At 49.0% G+C, this 27364-nt stretch overlaps 1 protein-coding gene across 1 annotated transcript; it reads right to left on the bottom strand.

Annotated features, from left to right (window-relative positions):
* Positions 1-138: 138 nt before the first annotated feature.
* LOC122380643 (nephrin-like) lies at positions 139-21605 on the bottom strand. Its single transcript, XM_043363990.1, has 10 exons — positions 21542-21605; positions 15875-16022; positions 10366-10496; positions 9845-10004; positions 5180-5473; positions 4613-4784; positions 3831-4060; positions 2553-2825; positions 2080-2225; positions 139-690 (listed from the first exon to the last, which is right to left on the bottom strand). The coding sequence occupies exons 1-10, from the start codon at positions 21560-21562 to the stop codon at positions 436-438; spliced, it is 1830 nt and encodes a 609-aa protein (XP_043219925.1). The 5' UTR covers positions 21563-21605; the 3' UTR covers positions 139-435.
* Between the last annotated feature and the right edge of the window lie 5759 nt (positions 21606-27364).

Below are 27364 nucleotides of genomic sequence, written 5' to 3'. Positions count from 1 at the left end.
GCCTATTTTGACAAACCAAGCATAAGAATAAGTTAAAATCTGAAAAATTAGACCTCCGTCCGATCGATACCTCGCATTGTAAGCCGCCACTCGTCATGTTGTCTAATATGCCTGCGTTATTGAAAAATCCTTCAATGAAAGATACAGCTCACATTATTTATTAATAATTATTCAAAAGTTTCCAGTCCACCATTCATTCAACATCTCTCAGCATATGGATAAACATTCCATAAATTAACAAGAGGTAATATGGACATGTGTTCGGCCTATCTACGTGAACATACATAAAACAGTGTGTCGTAGAGTTCAGACATCCACACTTATAACATCTTCAAACACCAACCAGCACGTCCTGACCCGGCAGTCCGGAGCTCGCTGCCGCGGCAGTCCACCGCTCACGGGGCGCGCGCACCTTCACTCAGCGACCTTGACCGGTCAAAACGCACTCTCGTCGAGCCGGCAGCCAATGAGCGCGGCCTCGTCGGCGCCGTAGCCAATCAGCGCGCTCGGCTCGTGCCGGCCACCAATCATGGGCGAGCGCGCGGCGTCCGGCGGTCGGGCGTCCTCCAGCCGGGGAGGTGGAGGTCCGTGCGCCCTCCGGCGGTCCACGGTGGCAGTGGCGCCCTGGGAGGGGCGCCGCGGGGGGCGCCGGTGCGGCGGTGGCAGCGTCGCGGCGCCGTGCTGCATGCACTGGAACAGGGACACAAACGTGAGTGAGGTGACGGGGGATTTTACCGACAATCCCATGGTAACTATCGCACACCATAAAATGGAAAACGGTTCCACGATATGTTCATTTTATGCGATTGAAGCGATAATTATTGATGCGTCGGAAATTATTCAGTCAGTTATTAACCAATGAAGGCGAGGCGGATACCGGTAAATTCTTCCAAACCTAATCTCACAGTAAGGATCGCCATTCAGCCGAGCCTTTCTCAGTCTATGGCGCGATAAGCCTTCCATTGAGCGCTACCATCAGCAGTGGTCCGCTGCATTGGCCCCTTCCTTCCGGCGCTCATCTGGTAAAAATAGCGGCCCTATCTGGGCGCTCGGCCCGCCTACAGCTCAGCTCCGAGCCGGGCCGGTCGACAGGTGCGACCCCGGTCCCGGCACGCCCGCAAAGGTCACGTCACACCGAGCCGGCCGGCCGCCAAACGACGAGCACAACTAACGCAGAAATGGAGCCAAAACGGGACGCCGCTGAACTCATGCATACCTGAAGCCGGTGAAATTCAGCCAGTTGACTATCCATTTGTTGGTTTTATGTGCCTCCAGGCAAATATAAAGTGGTAGTTTAGCGGTCTTTTGCATGCCGTTTGAGCTGGGAAACTCATCACCTTGATATGATGCATACTAAAAAGAAGATAGCGTGATAAGACCTGAATTCGGACCATTTACCGCAGTGTGTCTCCGTTAGATCGTTAAGTAAGCGGGTTTCCATGATAAAGCTTTAGTGGTGTTCCCAACTGGTCGCGCAGCTCATATGTTCCCGGTGATTTATTGGACAGAGACGGCGGTATGGCGGGCTCGGTATCTTCTCGCAGGCGCCGCCGACAGGTCCGACTCGGCCGCTCTACCCAGCGTGGCTCCCAAACCTGCTCTCCCTGACCTGCCCCAGGGCGGCTCCCTGACCTGCCCCCCTCCTCCTAGCGAGACTCCCTGACCTGCTCTCCCTACCCCCCCCCCCCCAGCGCTTCCCTGGTCTGTCACCAGGGCGGCTCCCTGACCTGCCCCCCCCCTTTCCTCCTGGCGAGGCACTCTGACCTGCTTTCCCTTTCCTCTCCTCCCTCCCAGCGCCTCCCTGGTTCTCTGACCTGCTCCAGGGCGGCTCCCAGACCTGCCACCTGGGCCAGCACGGCTCCCTGATCTGCTCCCAGGGCGGCTCCCTAACCCACCCCCAGAGCGGCTCCTTGGCCTCCCCCAGGACGGCTCCCACACCCGCCCCCAGGACGGCCCCCTAACCTGTCCCTAACGCGGCTCCCCGACCTGCTCCCAGGACGGCTCCCTGACCTGCTCCCCAGGGGACTCTGACCTGGGGGGCTCTGACCTGCCCCCCCCCCCCCAGTACGGCTCCCTCACCTGCTCCATGGGCACTATGTGGTTGAAGGAGCGCAGCGGGATGTCGCCGTTCCTTCGTCCGCTGCCCAGCGGTGCTGCCGGCTCCTGGGCGCGCGCTGGCAGTGCAGGAATGTTCTCCGGAATCCGATAGACGCCGTATGTCGAGTCTGGGATGGAAAATAGAGCCGGTCAGTATCAGAGCCACGTCACAACAGAGCTTTTTAAGACTTGCGAGGGAGTATGACGGACGAGGGTGTGACGGTGTCTGAAAAAGTAAGAAAGAACAGAGCTTACACAATTCGCAAATAGTCAGGAGTAAAGCGTAAGCTCATCCATGAGATTGATACGGTTATGATACACATGCAAGCTCATTACAAATCGAGCCCAGCACTGTTTCTGCCAACAAGTACCAGCGCACAAAGCCGCTACGGGTCACCTCACGAAGTCACTTCGTCACGACTTTCCTTCCTTCTCCAACTCTCCCTCTCACTCACCTCCCTCTTCCGGCACCACATCTGGACCTTTTTCATCATCATCGTCATCCAGTCCGGGCGCGGCCGTCTTGACCTGCGGCTTGGCGGCGGCGGTGGAGGCGGGTGCGGCAGCAGCGGCTCGCGCCCTTCGCCGATGTCCCCGTCGACAGAGGAGGTGCGTGGTGAGCGCCGCGAGTAGCAGAAGCGACACGGAGCCCACGACGCCAACCAGGATGGCCAACATTGGTGGAGACGACTCTGCTGGCTCTGGCAGCATCTCCGCTATGGTGATGTCTGGAGAGGGGAGAGGAGAGTGAGAAAGAGGAGAGTGAGAAAGAGAGGGAGGGAGACCAAGGGGAGAGAGGAGAGAGAGAGAGAGAGAGAGAGAGAGAGAGAGAGAGAGAGAGAGAGAGAGAGAGAGAGGAGATATAGATGGGGAGGAGGTGAGTGAAAGTGTGAGAGAGGGATGGATATAGAGAGAAGGAGAGATCCAGAGGATGAGAGAGAGGGAGTGAGAGGGAATGTGAGAGAATGAGAAACAGGAGAAGAGAAATGAGAAAGAGAGAGAATGGAGGAAGAGAGAGAGAGAGAGAGAGACCGAAAGGTCACACCGGGCCACAGATTGAACGTTCGGCCTGCACGTCGATGGGAATGGTCGCTTTGATTCAATGCGATTTGTTCGACGAGATGTGCCTTTTCGTCTTCTGAACACATGAGGTGGCAAATGGCCGCATTTGTCCGTGTGCTCTCAGATGCATTTACATTGCATTTTATTTTACACAGGTAGATATTTGCCCTCTCAATACTGGTGTTTCAATAAACTTCTCAAACTTGATGTATGCGACGGGTCACTTGTGTAACTTCAAACAAGCTGGACGTTTAAATTGTATCACCGTATGATGCAATACACAGCGGCAAGATGCGGTCAAAAACAACATACGGTATTCGACAAAAGGGCAATTGGAGAGAAGTTCAAACAGCCGACAAATCAGTGAACTAGATCGAAATCTGATAACATTTGAGGAAAGTTTTAAATTAGTACGTCTCTGCAGAAATTAACGAGTACATCAAGACGCTAAAGAGATATCAGAAAGACATCAAGCTCAAAGAACTTATGCAAATTTCCCTTGTAAAATGAGCTCGGCTGTCTGGTATTGAAATCAAAACGAGATCTCATCGCCATCCAACTAACGACCTTGGCTCACTTCTCATTAAACTGATCCTGTAGTTTCATCCGTTTAACGAGTGTATCGGGTCGCTCGGGTGCATTAGAGCGAGTCGTTGCCGGGCTCCACTGACCTTGTTTGTTTTCCTGCTGTTTCTCCGGTCCGGCCATGGTGTCCGCTGGAATTGTCACCGTGGCGCTCCTGCCCTTGTCGTTCTGAGAGACGGCCTGGATACGATACCGCTGCGTGGGGATGAGGCCGTGCACGTGCCACTCGGGTCGCGACGAGGTCTTATTGTAGACCAGCTGCCGGACAGAGGTAGGTAGGCTAACGACCAATTCTTTCGCTGAGCAGCTAAGTGTACTGTAACAATGGCACCTGACGACGCTACAAACAGCTTCCTTTGACCTTTGTCCCGGATCTGGAAAGGTCGAGAGAGCGCTCTGGCTAGGTCATAGCTGCAGCGCTCTTTGCGCCCCAGTATTAGTTGAGAGGAATCGGTGATTGCCGATCCTAGGCACTAGACATATTTTGTTCAGTATTGCTGGACAACGAACATACACGACACGTATTTCATAACCACCATGTTTATCAACACCATATTTCATAAACACCAGACATTGTTATTAAGTCAGGGGAAAGGTCGTTCAATGTGTAAACTATTGCATCAATTAAGCATTAAAACGATAGAAAAAATGCAGTGACTGCCATTTGGATTTGACAGCATAAGAAAAATGCTTACATTGACGGCGAGCTGCACAAATTTAACGTGGAAAATAACTCTAGCACTCGTTATGCTCAGTTGCGGTTTCAAGTTCCACGTGTCCGCCAACAGATCTGACCTCATTTTACCCTGAAGTCCTTCCGCAACTCCCCTGCCCCACAAGCATTCCCTCCCCTCCCTCCCATTCCGGCCTCTGCCGAACCCCGGAGACCCCTGTGATCCTCACGTGGTCGTCCTCTGCCGAGTAGACGTGCAGTACGAACGACTGCACGAGGCCACCGTCAAACGCCTCCAGGCAGCGCACCGAGAGGTCGCCGGCCGTCCGGTTGAACACGGAGCAGTTGTAGAGCGGGTCCGGAGGCCCTGGCGGACGGAGCAGACCGCAGGTGGGTCAGAGCTCCGCTCCACCGCGCCGACACGATCCCAGGGGTGCACTACATGATTGCTGGCTACATAATTGATGCACCGTGCCGCAGCCAGCATACCTGCACTTCCTGATTATAAATGAGCACTATTGGAGGTGCAAATCCAGATAGCAAATCTGGATCTTCAGGCACGAGATACCAAAGGTTATCGGGTACCATCCTGCTTAGGCTGGTCGTTCAAAACTCAGATAAGCATTTTCGGGTTGCACAAAACGTTTGCTACATTGTTTACAAAACTGCAGGACGTTTACAAAATATTGTTTTAGATTGCCTTCCAACCACCGCCACAAGCCTGGCCTCCCTTCTCCGACGACCGCCTGCTGTCGAACCCACCTGCTGCGATAATGTGGAAGACGCAGGGCCTGGCCATGCGTCCGATGTCGTTGGTGGCCCAGCAGAAGACAGTGCCGTAGTCCATCTCGGTGCGCGGCCGGTAGCGGAGCGTGCTGCGCGTCTGACTGCTGTTCACCAGGCGGCTGTCCAGCTCGCGCCACTCGGATGTGTTGTTGAACGTCCACAAAAAGTGGATCCGGGAGGGGTTCGAATCGACGTCGCACAGGATGGTGACCAGCTCCTTCTTGGAGACGCCGTAGATGCGTGGCAGGTCGGGCCGGCATACGGGAGCAACTGTGGATAGATAAATCCATATTTAGTTTACAACCAACGCCGTTGACGCCATACATGCGGGGCAGGTCGGGCCGGCAAACGGGAGCAACTGCGGATAGATAAATCCATATTTAGCTTACAACCAACCCCGTTGGCGCCATATATGCGGGGCAGGTCGGGCCGGCACACGGGAGCAACTGTGGATAGATGAAACCAATTTAGGTTACAACCAACACCGTTGACACCGTAGATGCGGGGCACGTTGGGCCTGCATACGGAAGCAACTGTGGATAGATGAAACCATATCCATATTCAGTTTACAACCAACCCCCTTGACGCTGTATATGCGGGGCAGGTCGGACCCGAACACGGAAGCAACTGTGGACGAACAACGTCAGCCACAGGTTAGAGCTAAAACAGATCCGGAAAAATTTCATTTAGAGCTCTGCATTGCTGTATTGTTCTTACAGGTGCCTGGCAGATCAATTCACTTTTCAAAGGACTCCACATTTAGAACTCAGTGCAAATCATTCGCACCGTTCGTACTTCGAATCGCATCACTCATCTTTCCACAGGGAAAACAGGGAAAATATGGGTGTCCTGTTATGTCAAGTTGTCGAGTTATGAAGTCATGTGCCAGGTCATTTTGACTGAGATGAGCGGTCCCCGGAATCGCATCATTCGTACTTCGTTCTTTCCACTCACAAAACTAGCAATTTCATTTCGATGAACAGGTGATTATAACTGGCGGATGTTATGCTCCTGGGTTTCAGACACCGACAACTGAGTTGATGTAATGCCATCTTTGATAAAAGGCTTACATCATAGTGTGGTTCCGGATGGTGTACCACGCAGGTCGCAGACACCTTCCTGTAAGAACTGTTATAACATTTTCCTATCTGTTTATAAACCTATCTATTTATAAAACGTTCCTCACACATTATTATTGCGTAAGAGAATATGAAATAATAAACGCACACCGATATTGCATTCTTGTTGCGTAACGCTATTAAATAGTTTCTCTCCGTATGACCGCAGCACAAAAAGCCAGCCAATCTCGGGAAAGCCATCGCGCTCACTGGCGCTCACGCACACACAGGTGTGTCTCGGATGCTCAAGGGAACGGCGAGCGGTGTCCGCCGTCCTCCGTACATTACTGCGCCCACTCGCGGTCCGCGGCCGGGGCTGCTACGTTTGCAGACCGATTCTGTGTCAGAGGAGGCCGGTGGGAGTCACCGGCCGCTGACCTCAGAAGGCCGGTGGTCAGTCCACAAAGGGCCGCCGCACTGATTCGGTCCCCGGGGGCCACTGCGGACGGCTCTCGCCGGTGCCGACAGGTACGAACCCCGGTCACGTCTGTCTGGTCGGACTGGACGGACGGGGCTTGGACGGACGGGCATAGGGGAATCTCGCCCAGCGTTGTGAGGCCATTGTGGAGAGCGGCACTGTGCAGTGTGCAGTGACGAGTGGCGAACATCAGGAAAATATGGGTGTCTTGTTATGTCAAGTTGTCGAGTTATAAAGCCATGTGTCAAGTCATTTTGACTGAGATGAGCGAATTGTGGGACCAGGGTGAGTTTTCTTGCCTTCTGGTATAGATGTTTTGGCGCCTTCTGACATATTGCGGCGAGGCAAAAGCACATAATACAACATTTCTCACACGACGAGGATGTTGCTACCTATTTTATGTGACCATTTGCTCCTCAGTCATTCGTTCCTCCGCATAGAAAAAAAAACTAGGAACGCTGACCATTGATCTGACCCGTCCATTGGGGTCATCGGGTGAACCGAAACCTTATAATAAAATATTGTATAACTCCTTTTCCAATAAAACGTTTGCGTCATCAAGGTTAGGGGTTCAATTATCATGCTCTTGAATGAAGCAGTAGGCATGGCTTCTTTACCGAGGCGAGGTGACTCGTCAAATCCCCAAGCCCTATCCTGACGAATGGTACAGGATGGCAAGTGCCGGTGGGGTAGAACTCGCAAATTTATCTGAACAATGTCATAATGGTAAGCACATAGCCGCCAGGACTATCCGCTTAAAGTAGGTAAGTGACGGCTGATCAGTAACCACACCAGAACGTTGTTGAAACTTCGAAGGGAATAAAATTACCTTACGCCAGTCGGTGATCAAAGCATGAAGTCCGTAAAGTGCTGTAGTTGGAGTAAAGCACCTTGGCCTAGCGACAGTTGGTGTAATATGACGGTGCATTATAAAAGTAAAATCTATATTAGCACCTAGCACGCACTCTTATGTATTTGCAGATAGACATGAAGTCATTAATAACTAGTTAGGGAATGCAATGGTCAAGTGCTTCATGCTGCCGCGGGAACGGGAAGACAAGCTCCGAAATCACCCATTCCAATAGCAACTACGCTCAGCCCACCTATTCTACAATAGGCCCTCGACCTGCCCCCCCCCCCCCCCTACTCTTTCCCTTGGTCTGGCCCTGCCCCGTCGGTGACCTCTTTCACCGGCCGCCTCGGCCGTCGACGGCTCCCCAGCGGGCCGGTCTCATCGGCAGCGGTACTTCGGAGGCGCCCGGGCCGGGGCAATGCAGCCGCCATCACCTGGCCAGTCCGCCGTTACTGCGCTCACGGCGCCGCCCAACTCGAGTATTGTCGGCCACTCCGTCACGACAATGTTCGCCAATGGCCCCTGGCCGCACGAGTAAAGGAATCGAACACCGCGTGAGAGGGACGGTCACACACTACAGGAAATTGAACAGCATAGCCAGTAAATGATTGCTAAATCAACTGTGTGAGCACTATAATAGTGAGCCTTTTACCAGATGAAGTGAGGGAGTTTGAGATGTTTGAGTAAGCTTTTGGATCGTGGCATTGAAAAATAGGTACATGGTAGCCGAGTAGCGATATTACAGAACAAAAGCTTGGTTGAGGTCTATGTCTGGCAAAAAAAATTGCAATACTTATTTTTGATCATCTAAGAAAGCCAAAGCAAAACAAAGCTGTGGCGTTACACGCATCAAAAGACGCTATTACATTATTTCTAAATAACGCGGGGCCGTTTCAATAGTACCTACACACAGTCACAATATCAAACTTGCAATAACATCACATCTCCACATAACATCTGTGATCTGCTATCTGCGCAACTGTAAATTCCACTGGTAATTGGACGCACTGTATCCAGCCATTCCAGTCGCTACAATAGAAGACGCACCAATGTCCAGGCAATATCGCAGTGGGATTCATTGGCGCTACACTTGGCTTCAAGTTAACTGTCACATCAGACTTCTAGCTACTGCCGGGAGTGATAGCCTAGTGCCGAACATGGATAACATGGTGCCCTGTAAGTTCCCGACTGGTGCCCTACATACAAAGTATGTGTTTACAGGGAACGTCTGGCGAAGTATGCGCTCGCCCGCGTCTCGCAGCGCCAGCGATGCGGTGCCGGCCGCGGACGGGTCCGATGACCGATGGCGGCCGATGGATCAGCGCCACCGGTCAGCGCTGACGCCGATGGATCAGCCACGCCCGTCACCGCTGACGCTCCCCCTCCCTCCCCCCCCCCGTAACACACACACTCGATCGAGAGCTCGTCCGTCGACGCCCAGCGCAGAACGGCCCGTACTCCCGGCCTGATGTGACACACGCCGAGGCAATCTCCGGCGCTACGGCGCTACAGAGACGCATCCCGCACTTTGCTGAATGATTGGCGGAACGCAGTTAGTAATTGGGTGTCTTCAGTGGCATACGCATTTACAATCGGAGATGTCAACTGTTTGACGACAGACCGGCAAGGAATGTTGATGACAAGGAGTGCCAGCCAGTCCGCGATACCAGGAATTCAACGTCGGAAGCGGAACTAATTACCTGACGCATGCAAGCTCCTCATGCTTTGCGATATATCGATTGGCATACTGAGGTGCAATCCAAATGTCTCCGTGCAGGTTATAATTAGTTCGTTGTTTTCGGCAGACAGAAGCCAGACTTCGTTGCAAGAATACAGATGTCTTGCTAAATTAGGTGCGTGTTTGCAGCACTAAGCCGATGGTGAATCAAAGTGCAATCCCACGGGCTTGTGTCTGGTTTAATTTGGAGCTTAAAAAGCTGGCGATGTTGCCTCGTTTCAGCCCCTCTGGTGTAACACCAGGCACATTTTAGACATACATGTTTCGGATTGGTTTCTTGAAGGGCAACGTGACTAATTAGTAATTAGAGGTTGATGGATAGATGAAAAAGGTCACTTTTGAAGGGATTGACCTAAATGTAAGTGATGTAAGTGCTTTATTATAATATGATAAATTAATAAAACATTACCGAATCGTGTGAGGCAACATTTCAATGATGTGATCCAATATGCGCCAATCCTAACCAGGCAATCAAAGCCACGTCAAAATCGGAACCGATGTGCGGACCGCTTACATTTGACGTCGAGGAAGATGGGGTTGCTCTCGGCGTCGCCCTCGACGTTGAAGCCGATGCACATGTATACGCCGGAGCTGGACCGCTTCACGTCCTGCAGCACCAGCGTGTAGTTGCTGATGATGATGTTGTCCCTCACGCTGTGCTCCAGCAGCCGATTCTGTCAAATGAAAATTTCGTACGTCTTTTGATGACCTTTTTACGACGATCGCATCCATAACTTGCTTGTGGGCGTTCATCATTGAAATAAGAAACTTTGAAGAAGTACATGCATTTGCATCTCGTTGCGATATTTTGCGACTATAAGGCAGCCTCCTGCATGACTTTGCAGCCCTTCCGAAGAGACGTCAACTAACAAATAAACAAATTCAGAAACATCTATGACCATTCTCATATCAACAAGCATTAGTAGGTATAATGTAAATCGCAAAAATAATGCTGTAAGACCCACGGAAGAATTGATATGCTGCAGCCACCAGCCGTTCAACGACTCTTTTGTTGTTGATAAAGTCATTACTCACATTGTGTCTCCACTCGGTTTTGTACACTGGCGGGTTGGCCTTGATGCTGCACTCGAAGTAGACGCCGTCGCCCTCCTTGATCTGGGCCGGGTCCAGAGAATTGCCCAGAGTCACGGTGACACGAGGCAGGTCTGCAGGGAAAAGACAGGCAACACAAACAATATGTGAACTTACGCAAAGGGTTAGATAAAAAGACTGAAGACACAATTTACACAATTTAGACACAAACGAAGTAGGCTAACACCCATCGAGTTGTTGTGGATTCCGGCAGTAGGTTTTTAAGCCGTTTAGCCACAGGTTATTTGTTCAGCTAAGCGAGGCTGCGGCCATACTTTTTTCATCCGCGATATTCTAACCATCATTTGCTTGTTGTTCCCAATTTGCATTATTTGTCTAAAGCTGTTCTCATCAACGTCATATTGGGTGGTTGTTTTTACAGCGGTGTCGATGTGTATTACGGAGTCTAGCCGATATTCATGTTGGCAAGCAATAAAAGCCGTAAGCCGATGAGTGTTGACGTTTCCTGATGCCTCAATATCATGTGTCACCTTCAAGTTGTGACGAAGATGATCGGAGATGATTCAGCCGTTTAACCCTATTAGTGGCAGGGGGGTTGTTTTTATCCACCCCTCAGGTTTTTCGGGAATATCTCCGAAACCGCTGAAGCTACGATGCTGAAATTTTCTGACTTTTCCTCAAACTAAATTGGGCACATTCCCTGAAAATTTCAAGTTCATAACTTTACCAGGGGCGGCTCCAGAGCACTGGGAATTGGGGGTCCTATTCGTGAAGCGAGTCATTTGGGCGAAGATCACGATGCTGCACCAGTTTTACGAACAGTGAATGAAAGGTATCATGTGATAACATATAGGTACAAAGTTATTGTGCATCCTCTTTTGACACGTTTTTGCTATAATAGGCGGATCCAGGCGTCCAAAAAGGGGGGTTATTTTTTACCTCCCAACATAGGTGCCCTGACACCGCCTATGCATGACCAATACAATTTTAGTCGTTCTCTCATAAGAAAATTGTAACATAACAAGCCATTGCCACCCTTTTTAGAAACAGTACCAACAAAACCTTATTTACTATACTTTTTGTGTACCCCCAATCTCAATGATCTGTATCCGCCTATGATTTTTGAAAATGCATATTTTTAGGATCCATGTGAATTCCTGGTTCATTCTCTATCGATCGGCAAAAGTTGCGTTAAGATTGGTTCAGAAACCTGGCCGTGATAAACAGTCTAAAATGTATCTGCAATTTGCCCGTTTTTACCCCCTCTACCCCCCTATTGACATTTTTTTTAGAAATGTAGATCTCGTTGAGCGAAATCGAATGCCGTTTGAATTTTGAAAATCGGCCGGTTAGATCTCGAGATATCAAGGGGGGTCGTAAACAGCCCCCCCCCCCTGTCACTAATATGGGGTAGCCAGGAGCCTGCCACTAATAGGGTTAACTTGGTGACTAGATAGAAAGTACGGTCAGCCGATGTGAAATAGCATGATTTTGCAAAGCCATCAGCTTTTGATGAAGCTCAAGCGACGAAAATGATCCGTCTTCAGACTTGAGCATTTCCGTTTCCAATTATGCACCACGTACCTATCTTCTTCCATTTGTACAAATGATAAAAGTTATCCTACTACTAACACTAACACACATTTTACATTTCGTGAAAATTAGGAGAGCCTCAATTCTCATACTAATAACCTACCGCCAATATGCCCCGAAAAATCAGAACGTCGACTCCATTTTGGCTGCACTCACTCAGACCCCCGGCCCAAGACCACAAGGCATCAACAGGAGGCACTCGAGCGTCTCAAGTGCCCGCAAAACAGCACCCGCCGTGTTTAGCGCCGTGGAAGCGCACTCCACTCCACTCCAAATTCCATTCCACACTCCACTTCATCAGAGCGACAACAGCCGGCCCGAACCACCTCTATTGTAACTCTACATATGACTTTCATGGCGGGCTCAGCCGCAGAGAACGCAGACTCAAAAAGACGGTTAAATCTTCTGAGCCATTTTTCACGACTGTCGCACTCCAGTTTTCATTTAGCGTCATCCACAGTCGAGTGTGCCGAGATAGTCTCACTTAGGTGGCGGAAAGGATTTTCAGTTTGACACTTTCTCCGAGTTCATTATGAAGGAGGGATTTGATATATAACCGTGGCTAACTTTTCCGTGGTCATTTTCATTGGCGCAACTGATAACGCCAAGTTCCCGGGAGAGCTCTGAATCATGAGAAGTCTTCCGAAATAGACAGATCACTTTGGTAAAGTTGAGATCGGCGTCATGCTAATTCGATTTTGTTTAGCGGAAGCGCATAGGAGTACACACAATATTAACTATATTTAGTTATCAAGAAAAATCCAACCAGCACTACGCTCGGCAGGGACTAATTTTTTTTGTAGGGGAAAGGTCTCTGCGGCAGCCTCACAGTAACATTTAAGTAAACAAATAATCTATGCCAACTCTTGTGACTCTGAAATAATGCAGTCCCTTTTCAGCCACAAATATTGATAAGCTCTCAGCAATGATTTAATATAGCTGTGGTCGCCACTGAACTTCATGGCTATATAATTTGCTGGGAACATTTCACATAACAGCCGCGCCTGTTTCAGCGGAAAAATGTTGACGACTGGCTTGAACTTATGTTGCTTTGTTCAGCTAACATAATGTCGCAGCCCGGACAAGTTACCGGCATATTACGTGCGCCCGCAACACTTGTTCAATGCGTCCGACTATCCTTGCCTCGTGATCCTGACACATGCGCTATATTGTGTCAAAATATAGACCAATTTGCATTTTGTGCCAGTTGGTGCCAGTTGACAGTTTTCAGAATAGCAGTTGCAGTGTTATAATTCAGTGTCCTCAGTCCCTTTTAGCTGTGCGCTGACCTCAGCTGGCAACGAACAGTTGTCCTAGGTCCTCAGCAGACAGCTGCCGCTATTCCCAGTCAACAGAAGACCATTGCTCTATCCCAGCAGCAGTTCGAGTCATCAACATAATGCTGTTCTCTCTCAACAACCGTCTCATATAGGTATGCTCAGCCGACGCCCTCCATTCCTCACTGTATTCCTGTTCTTTAACGACCCGCCCTCGACCGAAGTCTTTGGTCCGTCCTCTGTCGCGAGTCAGTCCGTTCCGTCCTCTTTTCTCCATCGGACCCCGATCATTCCTGGTCCGTCCTCCGTTAATTATCGGTCCGTCCTTTCTCCGCCGGACCCCTCACGTCCGTCCTCCGTCCCTCACACCCTCCGCCGGACCCCTCACGTCCGTCCTCCGTCCCTCACACCCTCCGCCGGACCCCGTCCGTCCTCTGTCCTCCACCGGACCCCGCCCGTCCTTTGTCCCCTTCTGTCCTCCATCGGACCCCACCCGTCCTCCGCCCCCGCCAGTCCTCCGTCCCCGTCTGTCCTCCGCCGGACCCGTCACGTCCGTCCTCCGTCCCCCACATCCTCCGCCGGACCCCGTCCGTCCTCCGTCTCCCGCACCCTCCGCCGGATCCCGTCCGTCCTCTGTCCTCCGTCCGGTTACGGCAGTCCTCAGTCCTCCGCCGGATCCCGTCCGTCCTCTGTCCTCCGTCCGGTTACAGCAGCCCTCAGTCCCCGTCTGTCCTCCGCCGGAAACCTTACGTCCGTCCTCTGTCCTCCGTCCGGTTACGGCAGTCCTCAGTCCTCCACCGGACCCTTCCGTCCGCGGTCCGTGCTGCTGAAACCGGCGGTCGGCCGGGCCGCTCCTCCCGCCGGCCCGGCGGCGTCCGTCTCTGCCAGTATTGATCGCCAGAAGGAAGCTCGCCTGCTGGCGGCGTCTTGTCACGCTCATCGCCGACGACGGCGTCGTCGACACCTCGTCACCGACACGGGCGTGCCGACACGACGAGGGGCGGAACAGCCGGACAGGTGCCAACAGACGCACAGGTGTCAACGGAGGGAGGGAGGGGTGGGTGGGCGACACCGGCGCGCAGTTCAGCGATTCGGTGAGAGGCTGCGCGTACGGAGAATCGTGATGCGATGAGTGGAGGAGGAAATGCGATCACACCACCCGCGTGTGGGCTGATATGAGGTGCGATGAGGTGTAATAGCAGCCATTGCGACATTCGCAGAATCCGGTTGGTCAATGGTCTGTCGCACATGGCAGCAGATCGCTATTGGTGTAGCGAGAGGCCGGTCAGGTGGCCGCAGGTGCAGCCCGGAAGGCTCGACGGCTCAGTCAGGAGCTAGATTCCGCTGAGGTGGCTCCTGCCGCCGCCAGACGCCAAATGAGTGCCCCCCAATCGAGGACAAGAGGATCGGAGCGCTCTCAATGAGCGGGCCGCGTGCAGTTCCCGGCCTTGGACCGAACTGGAGGGCGCTCAAAGTTATCTCAACGATCGCCTGTGATTCTCTGAACGGCGACGGCTGCATAAAATCCGGGGCCGCCCGCAGCACTCGGCCGTTGGATTCTCCTAGAGCTGGCTGAATGTCACCGGTTCGAATATCTGATTAGGTCACTTAACATGAAACGGATCCAAAGGGTACCCGACTTCCTCCAGAATGTAATTATTACAAATGCTGCTGCTATGGCGAGCGTACTACGAAGCTGCCCAAAATGTCTTGCGTTGCATGCCTTGGCACAAGGTATTTAACCCGATATTGCTCCAGCAGACAAATTATTTTTTTCTTATCGTGACACATATGTCAACACCTTTTTTTAACCCCACATCTGTTCTCCGGTGAATTTCCGGGAAGCACGAAAGATCTCTTTTAAGAAGTGTCCAATCGTCCGATCCTGATCAAATTTGTGTGTTCGTAAGCTTGCTCTGGCATTGCTTGATCTGCTAAGACAGACAAACTTGAGAAAAATCGAGTGACTGTACCTTTTTGAAGGTTTCTAAACAACTTGTCTGAACTTCACGGGAGAACAAATGTGGGGTTTAAAAAAAGGTGTCGATGTGTCATGTGTCGTACATATCGTCGTATGTGTCATGTGTCGTATATGTCACATACATATGTCACATACACATTCATATGTCGTATGTGTCATGTGTCATGTGTCGTACATATGTGTCGTGACACACCTGTGCACATGTGTAATCATTTATGGTATTGAAAATAGTGACTGGTATTGAAAATAGTGATCGTGATTCGTGGTTAATAATTGTTATTGAACGGACAGTTATGACTTATGATCGTAATAAATAGCATTATTATGCTTACGTTTATGTTTGGGCGACTCAGGCTTGATGACAATCACGGAAAACTGACAGTAACATTCGTGTACTTGGAGTTGCCCCTGATAGCTATACAGTCACCACAGAAAGAACACTTAAATGTTATGCATTTTAGTCAACGCACCGTCTCCCATCCTCGGATATTCGAATCCCTGAATCATATATCCAGACGCTGCAGAAATCGTGAAAATATTCAGACATTTACGCCTACAGCAAGTACTCACACCCCACAGTCCAATCCCTGCGTTTGACCCGATCGTCACATAGTTATGTAAATTGCAGGCAAGTACTCACACTGCACGACGATCTGCCAGGAATCTTCGAGCGTGGCCGAGGGCACCTTTGGGTTCTGGCAGCGGCAGAAGAGCACCTTCTGGTCGTCCTCGGGCCGCGGTGTGAACTGCAGAGTCGTCAGCGTCACGTTCCCCTTGTGCGTCGTCTTCTGTGGCAAACAGGACCGTCAGCGGGCCGAACAGAGGAACAGCGACCTACCACTGCCGCCAACCGCCCCAGCTGGGCCCACGACATCGCGCGAAATAATGATAACAAATGAAACTATGACTTGGCAGAGCCGGCAAAATGAATGTATTCAAATGTATTCCCAACTCTTGAACAACCTCTGTTTCAGTTTGGCCAAGTTTGCCGCTCGATACATTTCGTGTGATTAGTCTTCGAAAGGTGGCGGCGGCCAGATCCCGCAGAACCATCCGGACAGCTGGCATTAATTATGGCTGACGAAATCCTTTCATCGCAATGCATCAAAATCAATTCTTAATCACGCAGTCTGGTGAGGGATCATCTAGCCGAGTGTTTTTGGGAATTAATAGACATGATTCAGGAGGAAGAGAGAGAGAGAGAGAGAGAGAGAGAGAGAGAGAGAGAGAGAGAGAGAGAGGAAAGAGAAAGAGAGAGAGAAAAAAGAGAGTGAAGGGGAGAGAAGAGAACGAGAGAGAGAGAGAGAAAGAGAAAGAGAGATAGAGATAAAGGAAGAGAAAAAAAGAGAAAAAAAGACAGAGAGAGAGAAATAGAGAGAAATAAAGAGAGGGACAGATAGAAAGAAAGGCACAGAGAGCAGAGAGAGAAAGAGAGAGCGATAGAAAAAGAAAGACAGACAGAGACAGGGGCAGAGACAGAGGAAGGGAGAGGGGGATAAGTAAGTACGAGAGAGAGAGAGAGAGAGAGAGGGAGAGGGAGAGAGAGAGAGAGAGAGAGAGAGAGAGAGAGAGAGAGAGAGAGAGAGAGAGAGAGATAGAGAGAGAGCGAGAGAGATAGACAGAGAGAGAGAAAGAGAGAGAGAGAGAGAGAGAGAGAGAGAGAGAGAGAGAGAGAGAGAGAGAGAGAGAGAGAGAGAGAGAGAGAGAGACCAAACTTCGAAAGTTTAGCTGCTTTGTTGATATCCAAGCCACCTTCCTGCCATAAGCCTCCAGCACCAGCCTAGAAATGTGCTCTCCCGCGAATGACCCTCTCCCATTCTGTGACTGATGGGCCCACTCCCGCATTCTGCCGTGTGTAGCTCCTTCACTCTGCCGCCGACAGGCTGCGGGCGCGCCCATGTATGTCGGTGCGGGTGCGCCCGGGGCGGGAGGCGGGTGCCCTCATCAGCGGAGGGCCGCCAGTGGCCGCCAAGTGCACCTCAAACACTCTCTAAAGGCTGGCTGGCGGGCGCGGCGCCCGCCTGGTGACCTCGGGGACGCCTGGGGCGTGACAAAAACGCCGCTGCCGGCCGCCGGATCGATTCCCGGCCCGCGGCTGGGCCAACACGGTCTCCAAACATAGCGGCTGAGCGGAAACTTTGGAGGTTGGAGCTATGGAGATACACGGCGAAAAACGACGATACCCCAGCCGATATCACACGTTCTGTGGTAACGCGCTGCCAATGCCTATATTTGATGATGAAATAAAGGGACTCATAACAAAAAGTCCGCTTGATCAAATAATCAGCAAAATTGTGTCAGCTTATGGTAAGAAATTTAGCTGGAACTGACGGAAACATCCCGGTGATAGATATACGATCCTCGGTCTACATTGTAGTGCAAAGAAGTGTATCATTTTATCAATGAAGGTATAATCGCAAACATCCTGAAATTATTTCTCAAATCAAGAAAATACCGCAGGTTTTTTGTTTGTTTCTCGCCCTAATTACCAAGAAGAAAAATAAAACAACATATTTAGGTCGTTACAGTCCACGTTTCGTACTCCTTCCTGAAACATCCATGCAGTAAATTTAGCAAATCGTCATACCATAAAAAGCGTACAACGACAACAAAAGGAGTGATATATCTGCCTCCTATGTCAGTCGTCTAAGTCTGTTCATTAATCCAAAACAGCACGGCCTACTCAAACATGTGCGTAATGCCGTGTGAGGCGGGTGTAGGGGGTCTCTCTTCAGTTCTCTGATCGATCTCTCCGATCCCTTGTCTTCTCTCTTTCTTTTTTTCTCTCTCTCTCTTTCTCTCTCTCTCTCTCTCTCTCTCTCTCTCTCTCTCTCTCTCTCTCTCTCTCTCTCTCTCTCTCTCTCTCTCTCTCTCTCTCGCTCACCCTCTCTCTCTCTCCCTCTCTCTCTCTCTCTCTCTCTCTCTCTCTCTCTCTCTCTCTCTCTCTCTCTCTCTCTCTCTCTCTCTCTCTCTGCCTTCTTCATTACCGCATATCCTTATTCAGTCCCGAGAGGCCGATCAGGTGAACGGAAAGCCGTATCCGAGCGGAGCCGAAGGATCTAAACTGCACTGTCAGGTCATGATACATCGTCTCTTTGTTCACGCACGGCTATTTCCGTCGCGTCGTACCCCCGTCCTTCGTCTCCCGCTGCTCTTTGTTCGCATTTCCTCGCACTGTCCCGTCTCTTCCGTTCAGTGATGCCCATTCAAAGCCCAACGGCCACAACTCGTAATATACGGGCGCCATTTTGGTCTTCTCGTGTCTTCCTGTCCTATTTGTTACCTCTGTCTGGTTATGGTGCTATCGAGACACGTTCTACGAGCATGTGGGGTTTTCTGTAAATCATGATGCTCCAAAGAGAGTAATGGTTCATGTCTCATGACTTTGTCCTCATAAAATAGCATCACTATTACTATCGTAAATTGTTATGAAAAGTGATGACTGAGACGGCGCCCACGCATTTCACGTGATCGATGATATGTCCACATATCGGCACATCGGGTTAGGTAGGTACTGCGCTTTTGCGCGTCGTTTCTCGGCGCAATGGTAGAAGTGCCATTAATTTCGCTGTCATCGGCTATGATCCGGGAGCGCCGGGTCAGAAATGTTCCGATTTGTATAGAATGGTCTGGTGTCGGGTGACGACGCTTCGAGCGGCGACCTGTATTGGCTATTACTGACTGTTGCTCTATGTTCCCAGAAGAATCGATGGCGTGGGCTCTGCCGATCATTTACAGCACATTGTAACACATAGGGGGCGATAACAAGCTAGTCGTGACAAGTGAGCTCAATGGTCCGAACTTATCAATGATATCTAATCTATATAGATATTAATAAGAAAGCACTTAACTTACGATGCGACATTGACTGCCGTTTTTGCGTGAAAGATCCGTGTTTACATACATCCCAAAGTGTTATGAATGTGTAGTGTTGAAAATACTAAGCAAACACACTTAACATATTCACCGCATCATATGGTTGACAAATCAAGTGAGTAAACACTTTCTTAGCTTGAAAAACAGGCTTCACGAGGATACAGTAAGTTTGCAACAAAAAAAAAATAGCCTGTCGTGTGAAGCGGGGAAGACACTGGCATCACAATATCACATAAACATTTTTGGGTCGTGCATCTCAAGGGAAAACCAGTGGCTTGTGGCTATCAGAGCATGGCATTTCCCCTGTTAGAGCCACATCATCAATAATCTGCCAATGGCATTTTGGACGAGCTCCAATGTTGACAATGTGTCAGGACTTGTACACCCATTACCAAAAAAAAAACATGAGTCATTCTAGTTATCTGATGTGGGGATAAGAAGGAGGTAGTGCCACTATTGCGTTCCACGAAGCAACGTGTCGTGAATAATACATGCAATAGTGCAACACACTTTTTCAACTACCATTTGACCTTAATTTCTTGTCTGGATGTTAAATATTGACGATGACGATGTTAAGCTCAAATGGTATTCATAAATTGGTGTAGATGTCAGCGAGTGTCAATCCTCAATTCATAAAAATGCGTCCTCATTTCAGCATTGATCCTGAGTGGGCTGCTTTTCAACAAGAAGTCGTGCGTAATTCAATTCCGGTGTGTGGATAAATTGTCTACTACCTTTGTGTTCCAAGGGTCCGCCAAGACCTTTGCCTATTCAGAGTTGAAATTAGATCTGGACGGCGGCACTGTGGCCATCCCTTGAGAAGCAGCCGACTCTCGCCCTGGAATACTTGTCGGCTCTTCCTGTGGAAAACCTGCCGACTCTTCCTTCGGCGCATTGCAGCGCTGACAACAAGCGGTGGGGCTGACTGACATGGTAAGGGGTGTAAGCATGTCAGATGGCATTCATCAAAGCTATTCGCATGCCACTGTACGGTGGCATAAAGTGATTATTGAATTTGGATAAGCTGATAGTTGAACATCCGCTTATGATGAAGCATCCCCGAAAAAGCCCAAATGCGCTGTGCGAGCTCCACACGCTTCTGTTATGGAAACATATACACAAAATAGACACATCACATGCGCATGAGTAAAGGCTGAAACCTACTAAAATAAGAGTTCATGCAGCAAATATTTTGGCTCATTTGTTTCAAACCCACCAAGCTATCATAAAACTACTCAAAGGTTTAAGCTCTTACACACAGCTCATCATTCTCATCCTTTCCAATACGCGCTCCTTTCTTGGCTGGCACAACGTCGAGTTTCAATTCATTTCTGGCGCGTGACGTAAGGCGCTTCGACGGTGCCTCTCTGCTTTCTGCCGTCCGCCGGATAACTTCTCATGACCCCCTACCCCCTATCCCCCGATCGAGTCGGCCATCCCACGCCGGGGGATGGCCTATTCAAACGCAGCGCGCCGCGCCGCGGCCGATCCTATTTTCCATACGATCATATCTCATTCTATTTCCCGGGCATTTCCAGGCAATTTTCTTGTGCCGTCGATCAATAGGGGAAGATGGAGGGAGCTGCTGACGGAGGATGTGCGAGGATGTATATGAGAGGAGGACTGACTGCCTGACCTGTGTTCTCGGGGCAGTGGCCGACTGTTACTGGAGTGGTCAGTGGTCAGATCGCACGTCGGCGTGGCCCCGAGCAAGTTGTCAGTGTAAACGCCAAGGCCCTACAAGTATTTAACTGTGCTTAGTTTTCGAAGCGTTTAACAATGCATGCAAGATGCTCAATCTATTTACATAATCGGCTTTACATTCATTTAAATTTCATTTCATTCATATTGCCTTGTTACTCGTTTCCTGGCAGCTCATTTCCATCATATTTAGTAGAATAACTAAAACTCTACACACAAAATACAATTAAAAATCAGCCATTACTGCAATACTCGTATACTCACATTGCATTTGCAATTCATTATAAAAGCGGCTGATGCTGTTACTAAGCCAAACGTCCCTACCTATAATGCGCATCTCTTATCAGTTTATACCAAGCAGTAGACACGCGAGTGCTCTCTTCATGCAAATCACAGGTTTATTCGTCGCTGATGCAAGAAGCCTAGTCGAATTGAACACACGCAATGAGTAACCGACAAACTAGGTAAAGAGTCGAAGTAATGGCGAAGGCAGCTGCAGCATTGTAATGCCGCGGCACCGCACAATGGCATCCAACAGCTGTCACGATGGCCAAACAAATTACATGCCACCATATTAATACTCGTGTGTTACAACGGTAAGTTACAATGCCTGGCGCTGTAGGCACCACATTACGGTAATCTACCATGCTAAATGACACTGACTTACGTTACCAGGCCTGCTAGTCACTTTCATGGGTCGCGTTACCATGGTAATAGAGCGGTAACTTACCGTGCCGGGTGCGGTGGCCATCCGTGAGCTGCCCAGGAACCAGGTGATGGCGGCAGGGGGCCGGGAGCCGACACACTGGCACACGAGCGGGTAGCGGCGACCGGCCGACAGCGGCTCACCCTTGCCCAGGATGGACACGCTCAGCGGCGCGACTGGAAACACACAGACACGGGATGGTGCGAGGTGACTCTGGGAAATACAGTATACACTCATAGACGCTCAGAGGCGCAACTGAAAACACACGACAAAAAGCGGCACTGACGTAGACGAGGCAGTCTAAAGTAGAGCTGCATGTTTTCACTAGATCAAGAAAGGCACATGTAGAAGTATCTCCCTCTATATAAAAAGTATTAATTATATTTTGCAACTCCACACAACACAGCCAACACAGCCAACACAGGTGAAGCAAGAAAAGATTATCATAGGACGCAAAATAAAGAACTGTGTTGTTATTCATTGTACTTCTTTTATCAATGACATTCGCATGACATCGATAGCATTATCGTAAGCAGGGCCTCGTTTCATAAAAGGAATTACTTACGGCGTTCCGTCAATTATGCCAGATTTGGCGTATTTGATGCCAATTCGGTTTCATAAAGCCGGAGACCGGAGTAATTCACGCCATCGAAAGTACGGAGCTTCATTTACGGCAAATGCTCGATTCCGGACCAATTGATGCCATTTGGGTTTCATAAAACGACGTAATTAACGCCAAATATTTTATCAAGCTCTTGATATCAGTGGTGTAAACTACGCACAAAAATGTTGCGTGATTTTGAATTAATGTGAAGATTCGAAGCTAATTTTTGATATATTTTATAATGTTGAGCCCGGTGAGGAAGAAAGAACAGCCAAAATGAGAAAAAGAAACTGCAAATCTTCTGTATCAGTCGCTTTTTGTGGCCACTATCGGAATTTTGTTTATTCGCCGCACCGCGCCACTTTCGTAGTTAGGCACTTCTGCTTAGCTGGCTTTCTGCTGTTTTTAATATATTGTTTTAATAAAGGATGGTCATCAATATCAATTTTGTTTTTTCATACATAATTTTTAAGATTTAAATTCAACATAATTGTTTTATAAATTCTCGTAAAAAAAATAAGTGTTGACATGAAATTGTAATTTGTAGGACGCTTGATAAATTACGGTAACTACGCAAATGTGCCTAGTTACGGAGGTGTAAACAATTCCAGTTGTGGCTTTGTGAAACGGATTTATTTGCGCTCCGTAGTTTGAAAGGGTGTGAATTACGGAAAGGTGTAAGTTACGGCAGAGTTTTATGAAACGAGGCCCTGAACCCTGTTTCCTCTGGCACCAACTTTCGGTGTAACAGGATCCCTGAAGTGTCGTATACTGGATCCGACGCCTCTACCGCTGGGATAAACACACGAATAAACACAGTGTGTTTGTCTCGAAAACAGACGCCATCATTCTCCGCGGCTCGATTCGCCTCAGTCGGACGTGAAGTAAGCGCCGGGATCACAGACGGCTCGCTGAAATATGATCTCGCTGCATTGCGCCTCGAGTGGCCAGCGGTAACCGCAGGAGACCGTGCGCTTTTTGCAGCTTTGATTGACGTCAGAGTTCAGCTTTGGGAGACTGAGAGGCTTTTTTTTAATATTTTTGGTGCCCGACCTGGGCTTTTGTCGTTAGTAGCACACATTCATACTGGGTTAGTACACTATATACACGGCAGTGATACGGATCGTTTTCGGCACCCGCTACGCGGGACAGCCTTGACCGCACGCTTCCTTTCACGTGCCCCAGGTGGCACCGCACTGGTGCGCACGCTGGGGCTATCCCGATTTCTCGGGCCCGGCAGGTCAGAGGGCTGCTCCGGGACATGAAGCGAGGCCGTGCCCTCGGGACATGTCACCGGACCGAAGGATCTGTTTAAAGGCGGATCAGGCCCGTGTACCTGCGGCCGGGGGCGCTGGCTGGCACAGCGGTAATCCCCACGACCGAGCGAACACTCCCCAGTTACTGCCATCTCCTGGGTAGGAGCCGGCCGAGGAAAACGCTGCGAGAGGTCAGCTTTGATCCAAGGGCCTCCCACACCAAACGTGAACGCATTTGCCAACTGCGCCACAAGGGTGGTAGACTGAGAGGCTTTTCTGGCGCTGATATTACGCGCTGGTCAGCGCGTTTCTACAGCTGCAGCTCGCTCTGATCATATGTGGCCAGATGCGTGTTGTCGGTCCTCCAAGGAACCGAGCGGTGGAAGCTCTGTACATTGGAATGGTTCTCCTGGGTGCCAAAGCAGGGACGAGAAGAATGCAATCGGCACCTGTAAATCTTTCTGACCCGGCCCAGTCGAACCTGTTGATCTTCGATGTCCCGCTGGATGCTGAAACCAAGCCTGGATAACTTAGTTTCTGTGCTTTGACTAGAAAGCATACGAATGGCACTCGAAGGCTATGGTGTGAATAGAAATGAAGTTTGTGATCAAATGACTGAATGGCTTAGCTGTGTCGTTAGTTCGGGCACATTTCACTCAATTCAAGTTTCCAGGTCACGGGGCAGTCCTACTCATCTTAGTTGGGAGAGAGCTCGACTTCTGATGATTCAGCATCGGTGCAAGTCGCACCGGAGAACGATATGTGGAGATAACTCACGGGGATAGTTCTCGTTTGATAGGAGCCGCCGAGGCTAGTTGAAGTGGGAGGATGAAGGTACGCTAAACTTTATAACCTCTAAATTAACCCGGAATTTCCCGATCGGAGACTGCCTAACAAGTTTTGTATAGCGTGGTCTTCGGCTCTGCTAACTCTTCCATTCAAAGCATCCTAATGAGTTTTACTATAAGCTTAACCCGCGCCCTGCTGGGGGGGGGGGGGTGTTTGAACACCCCCCTTGTGGTTTTTCGCGAATATCTCAAAAACGGCGGCGCTGCGCGCGCCCGCCGTTTTTGGTACACCTTACCATGCATCAATTCTGCACATGTTGTGAAAATTTCACACCAAGGTCATTCAAGGTTAGGTCACCAGGTCACTTGAAGTGACCTCACCTCATAAAAAGTTTCAATGTCTGCCATAGCTACACCGAGTGACCGATCGCTTTGAAACTTTCAGCGATTGCTAAGAGCTATAGCATGTACAAAATGTATATCTCAGAATTTTGATATCGATGACCTAAGGTCAGGTCAATTTTGCGACCTCCCCATTATAAGTCAATGGGAGAAAATTGAAGTGCGCCTCTTTTGGACTAAAGACATTATAAACACTCCCAAACACCGAATTACAAGTGGTTTAGACATATTGAACATGAAAATGGTGTCCGTGACCCTTGTTTATGCCCTGAGGTCATCTTAGGTCACGAATGGTATCTAACAGTTTTTCGCAAATAACTTTTGATAGAGGCATGGTAGAGCGATGAAAACGCCTTAGATGTGTTCAGCTCGACGATACGGATGGACTGATATGCAACATGACTCTTTCCGGTCAGGTCATGACCTTGACCTGAGGTCAAATTTTCAAGTTGACCTTTCAAGGTCAAGTTATAGTTCATTCGATGCGTCTTGATGAGAGGAACACAATGCCGGTAAAAGTAAGCTCGTACAAGGCTTGGGTCAAAAGTTATTGCAGAAAAACCATTTCCGAAAAAAATCGGCTATTTTTGCAGTTTTTGCCCCCTGCAGGCAAAACCGTTGACGTTAGGTCAAATCCGAGAGAATAACTCAGAAAGGGCTTTAATAGGGCTATCGAATGCGCTTTTCCGCGGCGCTGTAGCTCTATTGGTTCTCGAGTTATGCGTTTGCTTCTTGGAAATTTTCGACATTCGACCTGGAAATCGGCGAAATTTTGCCTTCAATGACCTCTGGTGACCTGACCTTTGACCTGACCAAAAAATTGACCGAAGTGATTTCGTCATTATTTTTGACGCTCTTTCGAACGCCGCCTTCCGCGTATCGCTACGTGGCCCAGGAGCCGAGTTACAAGGGGGGGTGTTCAAACACCCCCCCCCCCCCCAGCAGGGCGTGGAAATCCAGGACCCCCAGCCGGGCGCGGGTTAATCGCAAGTTTCAAATGAAAACATTGAGGTGACGGGGTCATTACAAAGCAGTGTTCGCCACGGGCCGGGCCAGCCCAACGGGCCATGGGCCGGGCTGGGCTACGGGCTGGGCCGGGCCCCCAAATATCATTAGTTAACGGGCTATGGACGGGCCGGGCCAAGAGCTTTGTGGACTATGGGTTTTGCGACTAATGTCAATTTAAGAAAATTTGGAAACTGATGCAAAAAAAAAAAACACTGGGAAAATACTAAAACTAAACCAAATTTAAGCAATGTGAAAGAAAACCTACTTGATATTGAATTTTGGGAATCTTGAGAATTATCCAATATCACATCATGTCACACATAGGAGGGTTTTCCATAAGATTCCACAACCAAAAATATCAGAGAACCTCTAGCATCATTAGTTTGATAATAAAAGTTAAAATGTAGTTATCAGAATAACTTACTTAGCACTACAACTCCAAAAACTAATAAGCCACTCAAAATGATGGGCTACAGGGCTACATTAAGTTTAACACTTATATGTGGCGATAGTGAGACAATTCCAACATAGTCTTTTTTCCTTCACCGACGGCTTTTTAACGAACAGAACATTAAAAGGATACTCACGAAACACACTGTAAGTAACGAGGAATTCTACAGAGTGTTTCGCGATGAAAGCTTCTTTAAATGTCCATAAATTTGTCAAAATAAATCACAACAAACCGGCCCCTTCTCAACAAAATTTGCGATCATGGCGGCGCTATGTTTATGTGGCGGCATCTAGGTAGTATACACAACAGTTTATGAAATAAATACGTTGTTAAGTAAGTATCAAGGTGAAAAACAAAATAAAACAAATAAAAAATAAAACATACCTAAATCATGAAATCTGAAAACTCGAACGAAAAACAAAAAAAAAAAACTTGATCATATATGTTTTATTATACAATTGGTCAGAATCGCTACCTGCCGCAGCAGCGACAATCAATAAGTGTTCGTTCATTTTCAATTGATGATGATGATGCGTAAAAGTCGCAAAAGTACCCAATGACATTTCAAGCTTACCATGTTTTCTGCTTACGCTGCTAGCGATATCCATATCTTGAAAGGAGCCTAACATAAAGTAGCAAGGAAAGCAGCAGATAGTTGTCCACAGAGAGATTCGGTTGACACGTGGGCATGAATTGAAAATAGATTAAATCGGTTTTGCTGATAAATGGATGGATTTTCTCTTTTTTTGGAAGACAGTGCTAAAGCTAGTGTCACCTATTTTGTATGCTTTCTCAGGCTTTTGATATTGCAGCATCAATGGAGTGAATTTAACAGCAAGGTCAATCCCAGACAGATTCATCAATTCCCATAAGTCAAGCTTTTTTTCTGCTGGTAAGTGCTGGGAAGTATAGAGTAAGTTGCAAATACTTCCTTCAAGTATGCATTAGAGTCACCAATTATGCATGATAATGTTCACACACATCAGCTTGCAAGATAACTTTACTCATAGAATGTAGTTAATATAATCATGTTTACTTTTTATAGGTGTGTAATCATGACCTAATTAACTGAGGTGCTTGCTGTTACTGTAAAAATTTATGCCATAGGTACTTGAAATGATTATATTCATTGAAAAGAAGGCAGTCATGATTGCCATGTTAATATTCATGCAATTTGAATTGTTCTCAAAATAGTGTAATCAATCATGCTTATTATAGCAATAGATTAAGACAATAACTAGATTGCTATTTTTGACGGTCCGGGCCGGGCTGGGCTTGGACATATTTGCCAAGAGCGGGCTACGGGCTGGGCCGGGCTCTGAACCCATGGGCCCGGGC

This window comes from Amphibalanus amphitrite, unplaced genomic scaffold (genome assembly GCF_019059575.1).
Source record: "Amphibalanus amphitrite isolate SeventyFive unplaced genomic scaffold, NRLGWU_Aamphi_draft 000102F_arrow, whole genome shotgun sequence".
Classification (NCBI taxonomy): Eukaryota; Metazoa; Arthropoda; class Thecostraca; order Balanomorpha; family Balanidae; genus Amphibalanus; species Amphibalanus amphitrite.
The sequence above is the reverse complement of the archived record's forward strand: the minus strand, read 5'-3'. Positions and strand labels throughout refer to the sequence as shown.

Excerpts from the sequence above, each read along its gene's own strand:
- LOC122380643 (XM_043363990.1), bottom strand. The coding sequence starts at position 21,562 with ATGGCCACCGCACCCGGCACG. Across the intron at positions 4,785-5,179 it reads CTTCCACATTATCGCAGCAG|GGCCTCCGGACCCGCTCTAC; the intron begins GTGGGTTCGACA and ends TCCGTCCGCCAG. Across the intron at positions 2,826-3,830 it reads ACAGCAGGAAAACAAACAAG|ACATCACCATAGCGGAGATG; the intron begins GTCAGTGGAGCC and ends TCCCCTCTCCAG.